Raw genomic sequence first — 16,970 nt, forward strand, 5'->3', positions numbered from 1 at the left:
ACATGTATAAATGATAAATAGTAAAACAGAAGGTGACAACAGAAATTGATAGTATAATGATGTTACAAAAGCACATTTCATCCTGGGAATCAGCATATACTTCTGGAGAATTTGTTTTGTTTTTTTTAAACTTGTAATCTTAAAAACAAAATTTATTTTTATTGGCATATTATAAATAATAGTGGGATTCATTATTCCATATTCATTCACACACATAATTTGACCAATCTCATTTACCAGTACCATCCCTTTTCCTCCTCTCTTCCCTATTCTTGATCCACTTATTCAACTCTATTGATCCCCCTTGTATTGTTATTATTTTAATACATCATAAATATATATAAGTGAAATTCATTGTAGTATATTCATAGACACATGCATAATTTGGTAGATTTCATTGTCCATACCTTCTGCTCCTCCCTTCTTCTTGATCCCCTTCCTCTTACTCTGTTGCTCTCCTTTTTATTTTGAGGAGATCCCCTTTTTTTTAATTCACCCTTTTCCCTTTCTCTATATTCCATGGGAGAGCAAATATTTAACTTTTTGAGACTAGACTAGTTCACTTAGCTTCTTCAGTTCCATTCATTTACCAGAAAACGACATAATTTCATTCTTCTTACAGCTGAGTAAAACTCCATTGTGTATATATACACCACATTTTCTTTATCCAATCTGTTGAAGATTGGTTTCTTAACATGGCTATTGTGAACTGCACTGCTATAAACACTGGTATGCAAGTATCATTATAGTATGCAGATTTTGGTTCTTTTGGATAAATACTGTTATGGTTTAGGTGTCTCCCAAAAGCTCCTTGTGGGACAATGGAAGACATTTTAGGGGTAAAGTGATTTGTCTTTGAGAGTTTTTTGAGAGAGAGAGAGAGAGAGAAAATTTTTTTTAATATTTATTTTTTAGTTTTCAGTGAACACAACATCTTTATTTTATTTTTATGTGGTGCTGAGGATCGAACCCAGCGCCCTGGGCATGCCAGGCAAGCACGCTGCAGCTTGAGCCACATCCCCAGCCCTTTGAGAGTTTTAACCAAATCAGCAAACTGATCCCCTAAAAGAGATTAACTGGTAGTAACTGTAGACAGGTGGGAGTGGCTGAAGAAGGTGGGTCACAGGGGTTATATATTTTGGGGTTGATGAGCAGAGTTCTTTCTGCATTCTGATGTGATTTTCCTCTGTAACACCCTTCTGCCATGATGTTCTGCTTCACTTCGAGCTCTGCAGAATGGAGCCAGCTGTCTATGGACAGAGACCTCTGAAATTGTAAGCCCCAAATAAGATTTTCCTCCCCTAAAATTGTTCTTGTCACATCTTTTGGTCACAGTGGTGAAAAAGCTGATTAAAATAAATACCAAGGAGTGGGACAGCTGGGTTCCGTGGAAGTTCCATTCCTAGTCTTTTGAGGAATCTCAAATCTTTCCAAAGTAGTTGTATTAATTTGTAATTCTACCAACAATGTACCCTATCCTCCTCATCCTTGTTCTGGAAGGTTTTGTAGACAGAAAACTTAGAGGTTATTCTATATCAAATATTCACAGGGTACTATTCTAAGCACTGGGAAGATAGCAGTGAAGACTATAAAAAAATAAATATTATGATGTCTAGTCATACAAAAATATTACAAATAAAAATAGAAAAGGGGAAGGGTGAGACTGAAGCATCGTGCAAGTTGGGATAGTGCAAAAGTGGTCAGAGAAGATCTTGCTTAAGTGTCTTCTGAGAAATGGAATAAATAAGTCTTCCTGACAGATTCCTAGTTATCAAGTTCTTACAAAACTTGTTCTACCACAGTAGCACTGAGTCATGGCTATTGTTACTACTGTCTCATTCCAAAAGCTTATCTAGGTAGCATAAAACAATAAAACATTTTGTTTTCCTTTGTTAATCCATTTTAAAACTAGATCTTAATGAATAAGAAATTTGTCTTTCTACCAGTGAGAATAAAAAGGTTAACAATTTCCTATGCTAATAAGATTTTGCCATTACTAAGCATTATGTATAAGTGTGCTGAATAAGCAATTAGTCCTGCTTTAACAAACAAATAAAAAATAAACTGGACTACCTCAAAATTTGGGGCATCAAAGGACACAATCAACAGAGTGAAAAAGCAACCCAAAGAATGGGATATAACATTTTGCAAACCCTATTTCTGACAACACTCAAGATATATAAAGAATTCCTACAACAAAAAAGAAATCCAATTTAAAAATAGGCATAGGATTTAAATAGACATTTCTCCAAAGAAGATCAAATGACCAATGAGCAAGGAAAAGATGGTGACGATCACTAACTACTAAGGAAATGCAAATTAAAATTACATGAGATAGCTGGGCACAAAGGCACACACCTGTAATTTCAGCTACTCAGGAGGCAGAGCAAGGAGGATTGCAAGTTCAAGGCCAGCCTCAGCAACTCATAAAAACTGTCTCAAAATAAAGTTAAAAAGGAAGGGAATGGAGGGCTAAGGATGTAGCTCAATGGTATAGCACCCAGTTTCAATCTCCAGTACTACAAACACACATGCACATACCATATCACTCACACCCTGTAGGACAATGTGTGTGTATCCATAAAATAATGAAGTGTTAGGGGAGGATGTGGAGAAAATGAAATCTTGTAAGCTGTAGGAGGGAATGTCAAATGTTGCAGCCACTATGGAAACAATATGGCAGTTCCTAAAAAAATTAAAAATGACTATGTGAATCAGCAATTATACTTCTAGGTATACACCCAAAGAATTGAAAGCAGGGACTGAAAGAGATACTGGTACACCCAAGCTCAGAGTAGCATCATTCAAAATAGTCAAAAGGAAGAAAAAAAAATCAAGTGTCCATTAACAGATGAATGGATAAACAAAAGGTGATACACACAGAGGAATATTATTAATTCTTAAAAAGGAAAGAAATTCTGATAGATACTAGAATATCTTCAAGACATTATGCTAAGTGAAATATGTAGTCAAAAAGACAAGTACTGCATGATTCCACTTATATGAGAAACACAGAATAGTCAAATTCATATAGAAAGTGAAATGTTGCTTGCCAGGAACTGGAAAGAGTAAAAAATGGTGAGTTATTGTTTAATGGGTACAGGAGTTTCAGTATGAAAAGATGAAAAAACATCGGGGAAACACAGTGTTCGGCAATGGCTACAAAAAAAATGTTGTTAGCTTTTCATTACCATGACCAAAATACTCAACATGAATAAGTTAAAGAATAGTTATTACCAAATTAAAGGAGATTTATTTTGACCCAGAGTTACAGAGGTTTCAGTCCATGAACATCTGGCTCATTACTTTGATCCTTAGATGAGGTCAAACATCATAGCAGAAGGGCATGGCAGAGGAAAGCTGCTCAGCTCACAGCAGCTAAAGAAAGAGGGAAGGAGGGACAGAGCTGAAGTGACATTCTTACAGGGCAGCAACTTAGTGAGATCCCTGTCTCAAAATAAAGTTAAAACAAACAAAAAAGGCCCCTAGTGATTTGCTTCCTCCAATTAGGTCTCATCTCCTACAGTTTCCATCACCTCCAAATAGTTCATTCAAATGAGTAATTCATCAGATCATCAATCCACTGACGAGTCTAGAGACCTCGTGATCCAATCATTTCTTTAAAATCTTGACCTTTTAACACTGCTAAATTGTGAAACAAGCCTTCAACACAGGAGGGTTTTGTTTGTACTAAGGATTGAATCCGGGGGTGCTGAAACACTGAACCACGTACCTAGCACTTTAGGGTCTCTCTCAGTTACTGAGGCTGGCTTTGAACTCATGATCCTCCGGCCTCAGCCTCCTGAGTTGCTGGGATTACAGTTGTGCACCACACAACTGTAGTCCTGGCAACACAGGAGTTTTTGCCAAACACTTCATATTCAAACAATATCGAAATGTGAATACACTTAATTCCACTGAACTGTTTACTCAAAAATGGTAGTTTTAGTTTAACATGGGAAACTTTATGTAATATATATGTAATCACTTTTAGGAAGCTCTCTATATAATAAAGTGTGTGTGTGTGTGTGTGTGTGTGTGTGTGTGTGTGTGTCTCTCTCTCTCTATATATATATATATAAAATACATGTATCAACAGCGTTTTCCCCCCCAATAAAAGAGCAACATTACAACTTGGTTTTAAAATGAAAAAGGGAGAATGAATATAACAAGCGTTGAATCTCCCTCCTTTACATTGCAGCCAAGGTAGTGTCCTAAATTACAAACCAGATTATATATACCCCTGCTTAAAATCATTTACTATGGGGCTGGGGTTGTAGCTCAGCAGTAGAGCGCTCGCCTCCAATTCATGAGGCCCTGGGTTCGGTCCTCAGCACCACATAAAAAAATAAATAAATAAATAAAGATTAAAAACTTTACTATGTACTCATAAGCATTTGCCTTGGTATACCTCTTCAACCTGACATTTCTTATATCACAGAATTTACATAAACAGTATCAATTGGCTATACTTCTCCAAGTATAGCAAGTGATTTCAGACTTCTATGCCAATACTTATGGATTTTCCCATTTCCTAGAACTGAGTATAAAATCTAGTAAATCTTCATTTAAAAACAGTTTAGAAAGCAATGGAACCAGAAAATTGTTTTCCCCAAATCCCAACAAAGTTAATTCTCTTTTCTAAGTATTAACCCCTTCTTGCCCTCATATAGTTATTTACATTGTTGTTGTACTTATATTAAGTAAAATTCTTGGCATAAAAGAGTACAAAGGTAGGGGCTAGGGCTGTGGCTCAGAGGTACAGCACTCGCCTAGCACGCGTGAGGCCCTGGGTTTGATCCTCAGTAACACATATAATAAACAAATAAAATAAAGGTATTGTGTACAACTACAACTAAAATATTTATGTGTGTTTGTGTGTATATATATATAAACAGTACAGAGTAAAGTGCATCTTTTTTTAATTTGTGTAAAGTGCTTATTAATTAATAAAGAGTACTTGTCTAGCATGCATTCAATATTATGCCTATTTAAAAAATACTCTTTGAGAACTCCTAGCTAGAGAATAATGATGGTATGCAAATTTTAAATGATAAATATTCTTGATGAGAAAGTAATAAGAACATATAATTTGCTCTAAAACTTGGGATACTTACATATTAAATTATGCTACAAAGCCTAGATAATTTCCACTAAACTTTCAGATCTTATTAATATTTAGATTCTTTCACCAAATTTAATAATCACCTTATACTTATCTTTACTGAAAGCTTATATTTGGTTGTGATATTATTATTATTATTATTATTATTATTATTATTTTGTAGAGCCAGGGATTGAACCCAAGGCCTCACATATTCTAAGCAAGAAGTGCTCTACTACTGGGTTGTATCTCCAGGCCCTTGATTGTGTGATTTTTATATGAATGTGCTAAGAAAACAGAACTGAACTGGCTAGCATGGTTAATGCTATAGTGCTCCGTGGACTGTATTCACCAAGCAAGGAGGAACTAAGATCCATCTGAAAATTTTTGAATAAAATAAGGAGTACCAACATCAGGAATCCAGAAATGCCTGAAGTGCAATTTTCAACACCTTTTCATAATTATCAAAATAGTAAAGAGGCTTGGGTAGTGACTCAGTGGCAGAGCACTTGCCTAATATGTGTGAAGCATTGGGATCAATTCTCAGCAGCACATATAAATAAATAAAGTAAAGGTCCAATGACAATTAAAAAAATTTTTTTTAAATAGTAAATTTGGGGGGCTGGGGTTGTGGCTCAGTGGTACAACGCTTGCCTAGCATGTGTGAGGCACTGGGTTCGATTCTCAGTACCACATATAAACAAATAAATGAATAAAGGTCCATCAATAACTAATAAAAAAGTTTTTTAAAAAATAGTAAAATTTTGAAAAGATATTGTCTAAAACATAAAAATTCATAAAAGTTTTATATATATACAAATTTGTGTTTTAGTAATTATAAGGTCTTTGACTCTATTCCCTAAAATGTTTATTTTGCTGTCATAGATAAAAAAAGATTCCATTCTAGAGGTCTCCTGTCTTTTCAGACTATAAAATGGGACTAAGAAGATATCAAAGGTCAAATTCTCATAAAATTATTCTTCAGGGTAATTTTTTTTTTTTTTTTGGGAGATGGAAGTTTTTGCTATATTACCCAGGCTGGCCCCAAATTCCTGGGCTCAAGTCATCTACCTGCCTCCCCACCACGCCCTGCGAACTGCTGGCATACCCCTGTACCTAGTTTCAGAGTTGTTGTTATTATTATTGTTACTATTGTGGTGCTAGGAATTGAACCAGGGCCTCATGTATGCTAGGTAAGTGCTCTACCACAGAGCTATATAGCCAGCCCTCAGGGTAATTTTTATAAAGGCAGAATTTGCCAGAAATTGAAAATGTTCACTAGTATTCACTTGTAAAAAGAATATTCATATCAGAACTTTTATTGTTTGTTTGTTTGTTTATATTTTTCAATACTAGGACTGAACCCAGAGCCTGAAGCTCTGAGCTACATCTCCAGCCCTTTCTTTATTTTTATTTTTAATTTTGAGACAGGGTCTTACTAAGTTGCCCACGCTGGTCTTGAATTTTAAATTCTTCTGTCTTGGCTTCCTAAGAGGCTGGAATTATAGATGTGTACCACCACATACCACACAAGAATATTTTACTCTAATATTAAACCCATGAGTCATAATCTGTTTATAATAGTGTTTGTAATCAACAAAACAGGAAAAATTAAGAAATATTATTTTACATTAATGTTCATTCTTTTATTTAGTACCATGATAACTTGTTTTCTCAAGCTATATATCTTTATTACAATTAAAAAGATTAGTCCTAGGCTGGGGATGTGGCTCAAGCAGTAGCGTGCTCGCCTGGCATGTGGGTGGCGCCTGGTTTGATCCTCAGCACCACATAAAAATAAAAAGATGATGTGTCCACTGAAAACTAAAAAATAAATATCAAAAAATTTAAAAAAAGATTAGTCCTTTCTCTTAAAGAGCTCTATCTGAAATTCATAAATTATTTCCTTATATATAGTGCCTGAAAGTGATAGATTATATGAGAATACTGTTGTGAGCTACTTTTTTAGTACATCAAGAAACTTTTTAGTATGCAGGGTTGAGAGGTTACATAAGGGATCAGCTGATAAATTTTCTCTCTACCTACAAATGCTGTCCAGGTAATGCTGCCCAGTCCAGTGGCTTTATACCTATACATATACTGATGATTATCAAACTCCAGATTGGAATTCTTCCTCTGAAGAATTAGTTATCATTGTAATTCAAGAATTAGTTACATTGTAATTCTTTAGTATCTGATAACTAATGTTTCTAGAGGAATTAATATGTACTAGGCACTGTTCTACCTGCTTTAAGCAATATCTCCAAACTGTCTCGATATTTCTCATGTGTCAATCTAATAGATACCTCAAACTTAATATGTCTAAAACCAATTTTGATTCCTGCTCTACTTCCAATTCCTGCACCAATTTTTTTCCTTCCTTAATCTATCACGGTTTAGGGTAGCTCCATTTTATCAGAGGTTCAGATCCAAATCTGGGAGGCCTTCTTGATTACTCCCTTTCTCTTTATAACCCACATCTAATTAATCCATCAGAATATCCTTCAAATTACAGCCAGTTCTAGTGCCACACCCTCACCCAGGTCACCATAATCTAACATGGACAATGACAAGAACTGTATGACAGATTATGGTTAACACAACAATGAGTGATTCTGTTAAAACATTAAATGATAACCTTTCATTGCTCTATTTAAAATCTCCCAATCATTTCCCATTTTATTCAATGTAAAATGGTATAAAAACTTTGCGCTGCTTGGCTCCCAACCCCTTTTCCCTGATTCTATTGCTATAGCTTTCCTAGTCTCTCTACACTAGCAGCCTGATACTAAACATATCAAGCACACTTCCATCTTAGGGACTTGCTATTCTTTCTGACTGGATCACTACTCCTCCACATATATATAACTTAAATCCTCACATTCTTCAAGGTTCTATTCAAAGGCTCTGCTTAAATGTCATACAAGAAAAACCTTCCCTAACTTCCCTCATCTAATACAGCACTTCTCCCACCTCAGTTTCTCAGTCCCCTTACCATGAGCTAAAAGAAGAGCCCTAGCTTCTACAGACATTATACAGTAGTTTAACTAAAGCCAACTTTTCAGCAAATAAAATACTAAAACAATTAGCTTAGTTATAATAGATAAAACCAACTCCTTACTTTTATATATTCCCACATTTCACATCATTATTTACAAAATTACTATTACCCATAAAAGCAAGGAACAGTATCTTACATTGTAATTCTTTAGTATCTGATAACTAATGTTTCTAGAGGAATTAATATGTACTAGGCACTGTTCTACCTGCTTTAAGCATATAAACTCATGTAATCCTCACAATGAAGGTATAAAAACTACCAATTTCATCTTCATTATAAAAATAATAAAACAGGCCTGGCACAGTGGCGCACACCTGTAATCCCAGAGGCTCAGGAGGCTGAGAAAGGAGAATTTTTAGTTCAAAGGCAGCCTTGGCAACCTAGTGAGCAACTTAAGAGATCCTGTCTCAAAATAAAATATAAAAAGAACTAGGAATGTGGTTCAGTGGTTAAGCATCCCTGGATTCAATCCCTGAAACCAAACAAAAAGAAAACAGGAGTTAGGCAAATTGCTTACCCAAGGTTGTAGAGGTAGGTAGCTAGTGGTATAGACAGGATTCCAAACAACTCCAGACCCTATATCCTTAATTATTATGTTATACTATCTCTTGGTTGACTAAACATAGAATAGAGTGCTGGGGGGAGAGGGCTTAGTTACCGTAATTAGAAAAAGACTCTTCAAGGGGGTAACATCTGAGATGAAGAGTGAATGATGTATTCATAGCCAAGTGACCATGGGTAAAATAGTCTCCCAGGCTTAAGAAATAGGCAACTAAGAAAGGACTAAGCTGGGAGGGGAGACAAAAAGAGAGGGGGTAAAAAGGCCACAGTGTTCAATAAGAGTGATGCATAGAGAGATTAAAGAGATTTTTTTAAAAGTGTTTGCACATGAAGGCCTTAATAAATGCTTTAGTAAGGGGTTGGTTTTATTCCAGTGGCCCCTAGAAAAAGAGTTAAATGAAGGACTGTTGCAATTAAAAGACTGAGAGTCATGATCCAACAGTTTCTATTGAGAACTTTCAGGATTAGTTCTCTTCACCTGAAGGACCCATGATTTGAGGGTCTTGATTTGGGGTTTTACTGCTTTCAGGGATATGATAAGTGAAATGATAGGACATGAGCACGTAATAGTGATTAGGCTCACTGTTCGAGTCACAGATATAAAAATGTCTGTTAAAAATAGTGTAGGTCGGCAAGCCTGCAGAATCTTAGTAGCAAATACAAACACATACAGCTGATGGATTGCACAATGTTACTTTGTGGGATAGAAATTAAAAAAAGAAAATTCACCAAAACATGAAATCAATCACTTAAGGAATTATTAAATCCCTCTAGGGAGCAATGATGGCTATTGTCCTCTCTAGGACATGTTTCACAAATGCATTTATTCTGAAAATGATACTCAGAAAACTACCAAAAGGAACATAGCAAGCCTATTCCCAGTACAGTTCCACCCTGTGTATTTAATATTTACATGCACAGCGTGGAACAGTACTGGGAAAAATGACTGAGCATTATCACCAATTGGTATAATGACCATGGAAGAGTATACACAACTCCACCTTTCCTTATTTGCAAAATGTAAGAACAGAATATATATGCATTTCAATTCTTAAAACACATATGCACAATACCCTCTACAACCCTTCATTTGATGGTACAATTCCAAAGATATAAAAAAGGTTAAATAAAAATAAGCATAAAGTTTGTTTTAGTATTTTAATGTATAGGTTGATAAGTATAATAAAATGTAATCAATAGTTAGCTAAAGGGGATAAAAACTCAAATTCTGAAGCTAGATGTCAAATATCTGTATACAAAGATTTATCAAATAACTTACATTTTGAGGATATGTATATATAAAATATTAAAGATATAACAAACATTTAAAAACAAACATTGAACTCTATATATAAATAAAACACTGGACTCGAGTTTTAATTGGATTTTTTTTTTTTTTGGTACCAGGGATTGAACTCAGGGGCGCTGTATCACTGAGCCACATCCTAAGCCCTATTTTTTATTTTATTTAAAGACAATGTCTCGATGAATTGCTTAATGCCTCGCTTTGGCTGAAGCTGGCTTTGAACTTAAGATCCTCCTGCCTCAGCCTCCGGAGCTGCTGGGATTACAGGCAAGAGCCACCGCATCTGGCTTAACCGGATTTTTAATTACCCAAGTATCTGACTTTCAGTTTTATTCATTATAAAATTATGTACATAGGTGACCTTCCTGTTCTTAAATTCTAAATATTATTAGTCATGATTTGGTGGAATGCCTTTTATCAAGACAATTTGGATATATAAAGGTTACATTTGGTATCAGTCAGCATTTAACATGATGAGTATGATACATCCATATAACATGTGAAGATTTATTACTTAGCCTCCCTTCAGAATTTTTTTAAGTGAGTATTCAAATGTACAAAGAGTTCAATAGAAGTAAGTTAGTTGTATTCTATAGTGATATTATTTTCTAAAAAACAACCACTACTTGGGCTTTCTAGAGGATTCTATGCTTTGTTCATTTCCACATGTACCTATTTACAAAACTGAATTTCTTGCCTACCATTTGTATTTTAGTGTTGGGATTTATTTGTTTGTTTGTTTATGTGCTGGGGACTGAACCAAGGGTTTCACGCATCATGTTAAGCATATGCTGTTATCACTGAGCTCTGTCCCAGTCCCTCTTATCTACCTTTTTTTCTTGGGAGGTGGGGGGGGGGGTACTGGGGATTGAACTCATGGGCACTCAACCAATGAGCCACATCCCCAGCCCTATTTTGTATTTTATTTAGAGACAGGGTCTCACTGAGTTGTTAAGCACCTTGCTTTTGCTGAGGCTGGCTTTGAACTCATGATCTTCCTGTCCAGCCTCTAGAGTTACTGGGATTGCAGGTGTGCACCACTGCATCCAGCCCCTTTCCCACCTTTTAAAAATCAAGTATTCAAGTTAGAAATAGAAGACTATAAAAAATTGTCTCTAGTTAAAATAACCTCTTTTTCTTTTCTTCTTTGTGGTACTGGGAATTGAATCCAGAGACACTTAATCATTGAGCTATATTCCCCAGGACCTTTTTATTTTGAGATAGGATCTCCCTAAGTTACTGAGATTGGCTTTGAACTTGGTATCCTCCTGCCTCAGCCTCCCAAGTGTACTACTGTGGTACTCAGCTTGATCAAACTTCTTTTATGAAGTAGGATGCTTTTTCTCATTACTGAAACAAAAATATCAACCCAAAATAACAATGAAGAACACAGATTTAATGAATATCAAAAGTTTCAGACATCACATTTGAGTATGTTTTCTATAAGAATACTCCTTCTTACCTGGTGAAGAACTTCCAGAGTAACGGGATAAAAGAGGTTTTCAATTATTATTCGGAGCACAGGGCTCTGTCCAGGTAGGACTGTGCCTTCATTGGAAGGAGCTCCAGGAAGGGCCAGGTTTCCTGACTGGACAGCACTGACAGCTTGCAATGCAGCTTGGGCTCTCTAGAGAACAATCCAAAATCAGGCTTTTTATTATATAAAAGCATTTAAATGAATCTTAAAAGCCAGCTGATACAAAAACAATATGAAGTAAGATAGTTAAATCACCCCCACTTTATCTAGATGCATATAGCCTAAGTTCTGAATTAGTCAAAAATCCAACAAAGACCTATCTTATCACATTGATACAGTACTTAATAAAGTTGCTTTAGTTTACTTGATACAATTTGTATTTCCTAATTTTTAAAAGACAATGAGGAAGAAAAGAGCAAAGATCATGTAATAATCACTCAAGTCCCTCTTCTTCACTCTATTCCTTTCTATTCTCAAATAATTCAAGCATCTGGGTGGCATAAAATAAGTGTAAACAAGGAGAAAAGGGGGTGTGGTGGCCCAGAGTGGGGAAAAGAGGCCATTCCTATAGGTAGGCATCCTGACATGAATCATCAGAACCTAAGCAAGGTGAGGAAAGCATCCATATGGCAGAGCGGCCTGGTAAGGGGAATCTTAGCCCAAAGGTAAGGTAAGGAAGGATCTATGTGGGGAATGGTTCAGTGTTGACGATCAGACCCTGAGAAACATAAGAAGAGTAAAGAAGGCATACAGAGGAAGGGGTACCTGGCCAAGACCATCAGAGCCCAAGGAGAGTTGAGAGGGACCCATATGGTATAGGTAGTCAAGATATGAAGACAGCCTAAGCAGGTAAAGAGGAGGTCCATGGGAAGTGGGTGAGCTGCTATGAAAAGTCAAGAGGCTAAAAAAGTCATTCAATAGAAGGACAGCCTGGCAAGTTGCTAAAAATCATTCTCCATTAAAAAGAAACAAGGGAATCTAAAAATAGCTGCTAATTCCAGAGCGGGGGCAGGAAAAGCACAAGATAAATGTGAAGTGTTTTTGTTTTTATGGTGTTTTTCTTGTTGTTTTTGCCAGAATATAAAAAATATAGAAAGAATGGTAGAGATTTGTCAAAAGGATATAGAGGCCAACATGAAGGGGTTCCTACTGGTCAAATGTGAGACATTTTGTGGATTAAAATAGTAATAATTATACAAAAAAAATAATCCATGAAACAAAACAGGAACTCTGAAGTTCATGGTAAAAATTGAGTAATGAACAGTATGTTTACAATGTCTTAAAATACCTGCCCATGGGGGTTGAGGTTATGGCTCAGTGGTAGAGCACTTGCCTGGCATGTGTGAGGCACTGGGTTCAAAACTCAGCACCACATAAAAATAAATAAATAAAAAGGTATTATATCCATCTACAACAAAAAATATTAAAAATAAAAAAACCTCCCCATAAAGTCCTATTTCCCCCCCCCCTTTTTTTTCAGTGCTGAGGATGGAATCCAGGACCTTGTACATGTTAGGCAGGTGCTCTACTACTGAGCTACACCTCCAACCCTATTCCTCCCTCTTTTTAAGTACAGTTGGTCTTCTGTGTCTGTGGGTTCTATGTCCAACTATGAATTGAAAAATACTCAGAAAAAACCTGCATCTATATTGAACATAATAGGCTTTCCTTGTCATTATTCCTTGAAGAGTACAATGTTACAACTATTTACATAGCACTTATATTGTAAAAGATATAGCAATCTCTAGGTGATTTCAAGAATATGGAAGTATGTGTGGAAGTAAATAACTTGAACATCCTTGAATTCTGGTATTGGGAAGGGTCCTGGAAACAACTCCCCTGAGTACTAAAGGGCAACTATAATAACTTGACGGCAGAGAAGCCTGACAAATACCAGCCTAATCAAGAGACAGAGGAGCACACGATCAGTAAAGGAACAAATTGAAAATATATGCTACCTGAAATTACACAATAAGAAGAAAAGAGTATTACTTCTGTGGCGTACCTATAAAAGATACTTACCCTGAATCAAAACATGAAGAAACATCAGACAAACTCAAATTGAGGGACATTCTAGAAAATAAATTGCCTATAATTTTCAACAGTATCAAGGGCATGAAAGTCCTTTTTAATTTTTTTTAATGTTTATTTTTTAGCTTTAGGTGGACACAATATCTTTATTTTACTTTTATGTGGTACTGAGGATTGAAGCTAGTGCCTCACGCATGCTAGGTGAGCGCTCTACCACTGAGCCACAACCCCAGTCCCTGAAAGTCCTTTTTGAAATTTGACTTTTTTTTAATTTTTAAAATAAAACTTTTTAAAATTTGACTCCTTCAAAATTTAATTTATTAAATTATTCAAAAAATGCAGTAGGCTGGATATGGTGGTGCCTATAATCCCAGCTGCTCAGGAGGCTGAGGCAGGAGGATCGCAAGTTCAAAGCCAGCCTCAACAAAAGCAAGGCACTAAACAACTCAGTGAAATCCTGTCTGTAAATAAAATACAAAAACAAACAAACAAACAAACAAAAACCACCCTACATATATACATACATACATAATACATATATACATACAATGGGGCTGGGGATGTGACTCAGTGGTCAAGGGCCCCCAAGTTCAATCCTCAGTACCCTACCACCAAAAAAAGTAGGACAAAGGAGGGAAAATTAAAAGAAAAAAGCATAGTTAGTGATTACTAAAATTAAATGAATGCTTTTAATGAATCTTTTGCTCCATACTTATCATTTCTTAAGGTGATGCTATCTGAATGATAAAATAAAAAATTCTACCACTTTAATGTCACTTTAATTTTTACATATCACAGTCAGTTGCAATTTTAACCATCACAATACTTTTTGTATGTAAATCATAAACTCAAACTGAAGGACATTCTAGAAATCAAATTGCATGTAATTTTCAACAGTGTCAAGGACATGACATTTCTTGGTTTCTTTTCATGATTCTAATTTTTAGTTACTGTTTACTATTTATTATACCATGTGAGATATTTGAATTTTCACCATTTTGCTTTAAGTAATAAATACCTGTCTGAAAATTGGAAGTCTTTCATTTTCTATACCCTTAACGTTTAAACAAACTTCACTTTTATACTTGTATATATTCTTTTTGCCCCTTTTAAAAAACATGCTGTGGAAATGAGCACTATTCCTTTTGAAATTACTTGCATACAAACATTTTTCATACCACACACAGATTTTTAGGTATCAAATGATACACAAACTGCTAAATGTTCAGTTTCCAAAGCAGCAGCATCTTTGAGAAGGTATGAATAATTATTTGAATATTTTGTATCATTAATTCTTAAAAACCATGCTTTTAGGCAGACAATTAATTGTAATGGGATATTGGCCACCTCAATCTCACTTCAATTCAAACATGGCAGTTTATCTCATCTTTTTCACACTGTTCTCCCCAATAAGATTTTATTGAAAAGCAAGGGTGGTACTGCTTTTAACAACTGAAAACTGATTCAGACTTCCATGTTGAATCCACAGTTGGTGATGTCTTTATGGTTTAGATATGAGGTGTCCTCCAAATGCTGATGTGTGAGACAACGCAGGAATGTTCAGAGATAAAATGATTCAATTATGAAAGCTGAAAACTAATCAATGGGTTAATCTATTTGATAGATTAATAATTTAAAAGGACTAACATAGTAGGTTAACTGTGGGCAACTAGGGTGTGGCTAGAGGAAACAGGTCACTGAGGACGTGCCTTTTGAGATTATATTTTGTCCTCTGTGCCCTAACCTCTCTCTTCTTCCTGGCTGACATGAGCCGAGCAGCTTTCTACCACGACATCCTTCTGCCAAGATGTTCTGACTTACCTCTAACCCAGAACAGTGGAGTGGTCAAACATGGACCAAATCTCTGAAACCATAAGTCAAAACACCAACTTTTCCTTCTCTCAGTTGTTCTGGTCAGGTATTTGGCAAAGTGACAAAAAGATGACTGACATACAATGGTAGAGGGAAATGAATCAATTAATTAAAAGACCCAGAACTGACCCAGGGGTTAGAATTAGGAGTCAAAGCAATGAAATTAGTGTTATAACTCTATTCCACACACTTGAAGAGTTATGCAGAGTGTTTGCCTAGCATGCACAAGGCCCTGGGTTCAATCCCCAACTCTGCCGAAAGAAAAAAGTTAAGCAGAGGCTTGGAAGACATAAAAACAGTGCTATCCAACAGACTCCTGGGATTGTAGAAATGTGATTTCTATGCTGTCCTATGATAGCAACTAGTCACAAGAAGCTAGTGAGCATCTGAAATGTAGCTATTACAACTGAGAAACTGAATTTTTAAATGTAGTCACATATAGCTACTGGTTGCCATGTTGGACATCACAGTTCTAGAGGATCTCTGGGAAAAGATAGCATCCTAGGGAGGTTTTAAGTATAATAACTGTCCCTATTCCTCTGAGATTAAAATGATTACTTTTTTCTTTTCAGTACTGACAATTGAACTCAGAGCCCCACATGATAGGAAAGCACTCTACCACTGAGATATATTCCCAGCCTTTTTAAAATTTTATTTTGAGACAGAGTTTCACTAAGTTGCCTCTACAGACCTGGAACTTGTAATCATCCTGCCTCTGTTAAGATTACTATACCAAGGGCTGGGGATGTGGCTCAAGCGGTAGCGCGCTCGCCTGGCATGCGTGCGGCCCGGGTTCGATCCTCAGCACCACATACCAACAAAGATGTTGTGTCTGCCGAGAACTAAAAAATAAATATTAAAAATTCTCTCTCTCTCTCCCCTCTCTCACTCTCTCTCTCTTTTTTTTTTTTTTTTTTTATAAAAAGATTACTATACCAAGTAATGGGAAATGATTTTTAAATATCTGGGAAACAAACTCTCTGGAACAATTATACTAACTATTAAAAAGGAAACAGTATAATTGGAAAAGCAACAAAGATTTTATTGTTAGAACAGGGACATATATTTCACATAAAATATAAAGAAGCCTAGATAATGTGAAAAGCACATTTCTAGAATCAAGAAGATAAAATTAGGGCTGGGGGGCTGGGGATGTGGCTCAAGCTGTAGCGCACTAGCCTGGCATGCGTGCGGCCCAGATTCGATCCTCAGCACCACATACAAACAACGATGTTGTGTCCACCGAGAAATGGAAAATGAATATTTTTTTAAAAAAAATTCTCTCTCTTAAAAAAAAAAAAATTTAGGGCTGGGGATGTGGCTCAAGCATTAGCGCGCTCGCGTGGCATGTGTGGGGCTCTGGGTTCGATCCTTACACCACATAAAAATAAAATATTGTGTCCACCTAAAACTAAAAAATAAATATTTTTTTTAAAAAAGAAGATGAAATTAACATATAGTAAATGTACACAGTCAAGTGTTTGGTTTAATAATTTTTTAAGGACCATTTTAAGGGCAAATTTTCCTAAAGTCATCTCTGAAGATTTATACTTCTACC

The 16,970-nt window shown here is 35.9% G+C and overlaps 1 protein-coding gene across 11 annotated transcripts in view; it reads right to left on the minus strand.

Moving 5' to 3' along the window:
* The window catches only part of Ptbp3 (polypyrimidine tract binding protein 3), a 98,521-nt gene that overhangs the window by 22,645 nt on the left and 58,906 nt on the right, over nucleotides 1–16,970 (minus strand). For all 11 annotated transcript variants that reach the window (XM_078047967.1, XM_078047966.1, XM_078047969.1 and 8 more), the window contains one exon: nucleotides 11,495–11,659. In XM_078047967.1, coding sequence (XP_077904093.1) covers nucleotides 11,495–11,659 — 165 coding nt within the window. The remainder of the gene's footprint in view (nucleotides 1–11,494; nucleotides 11,660–16,970) is intronic.

The sequence above is a fragment of the Ictidomys tridecemlineatus genome, chromosome 4 (assembly GCF_052094955.1).
Source record: "Ictidomys tridecemlineatus isolate mIctTri1 chromosome 4, mIctTri1.hap1, whole genome shotgun sequence".
In the NCBI taxonomy this organism is placed as follows: Eukaryota; Metazoa; Chordata; class Mammalia; order Rodentia; family Sciuridae; genus Ictidomys; species Ictidomys tridecemlineatus.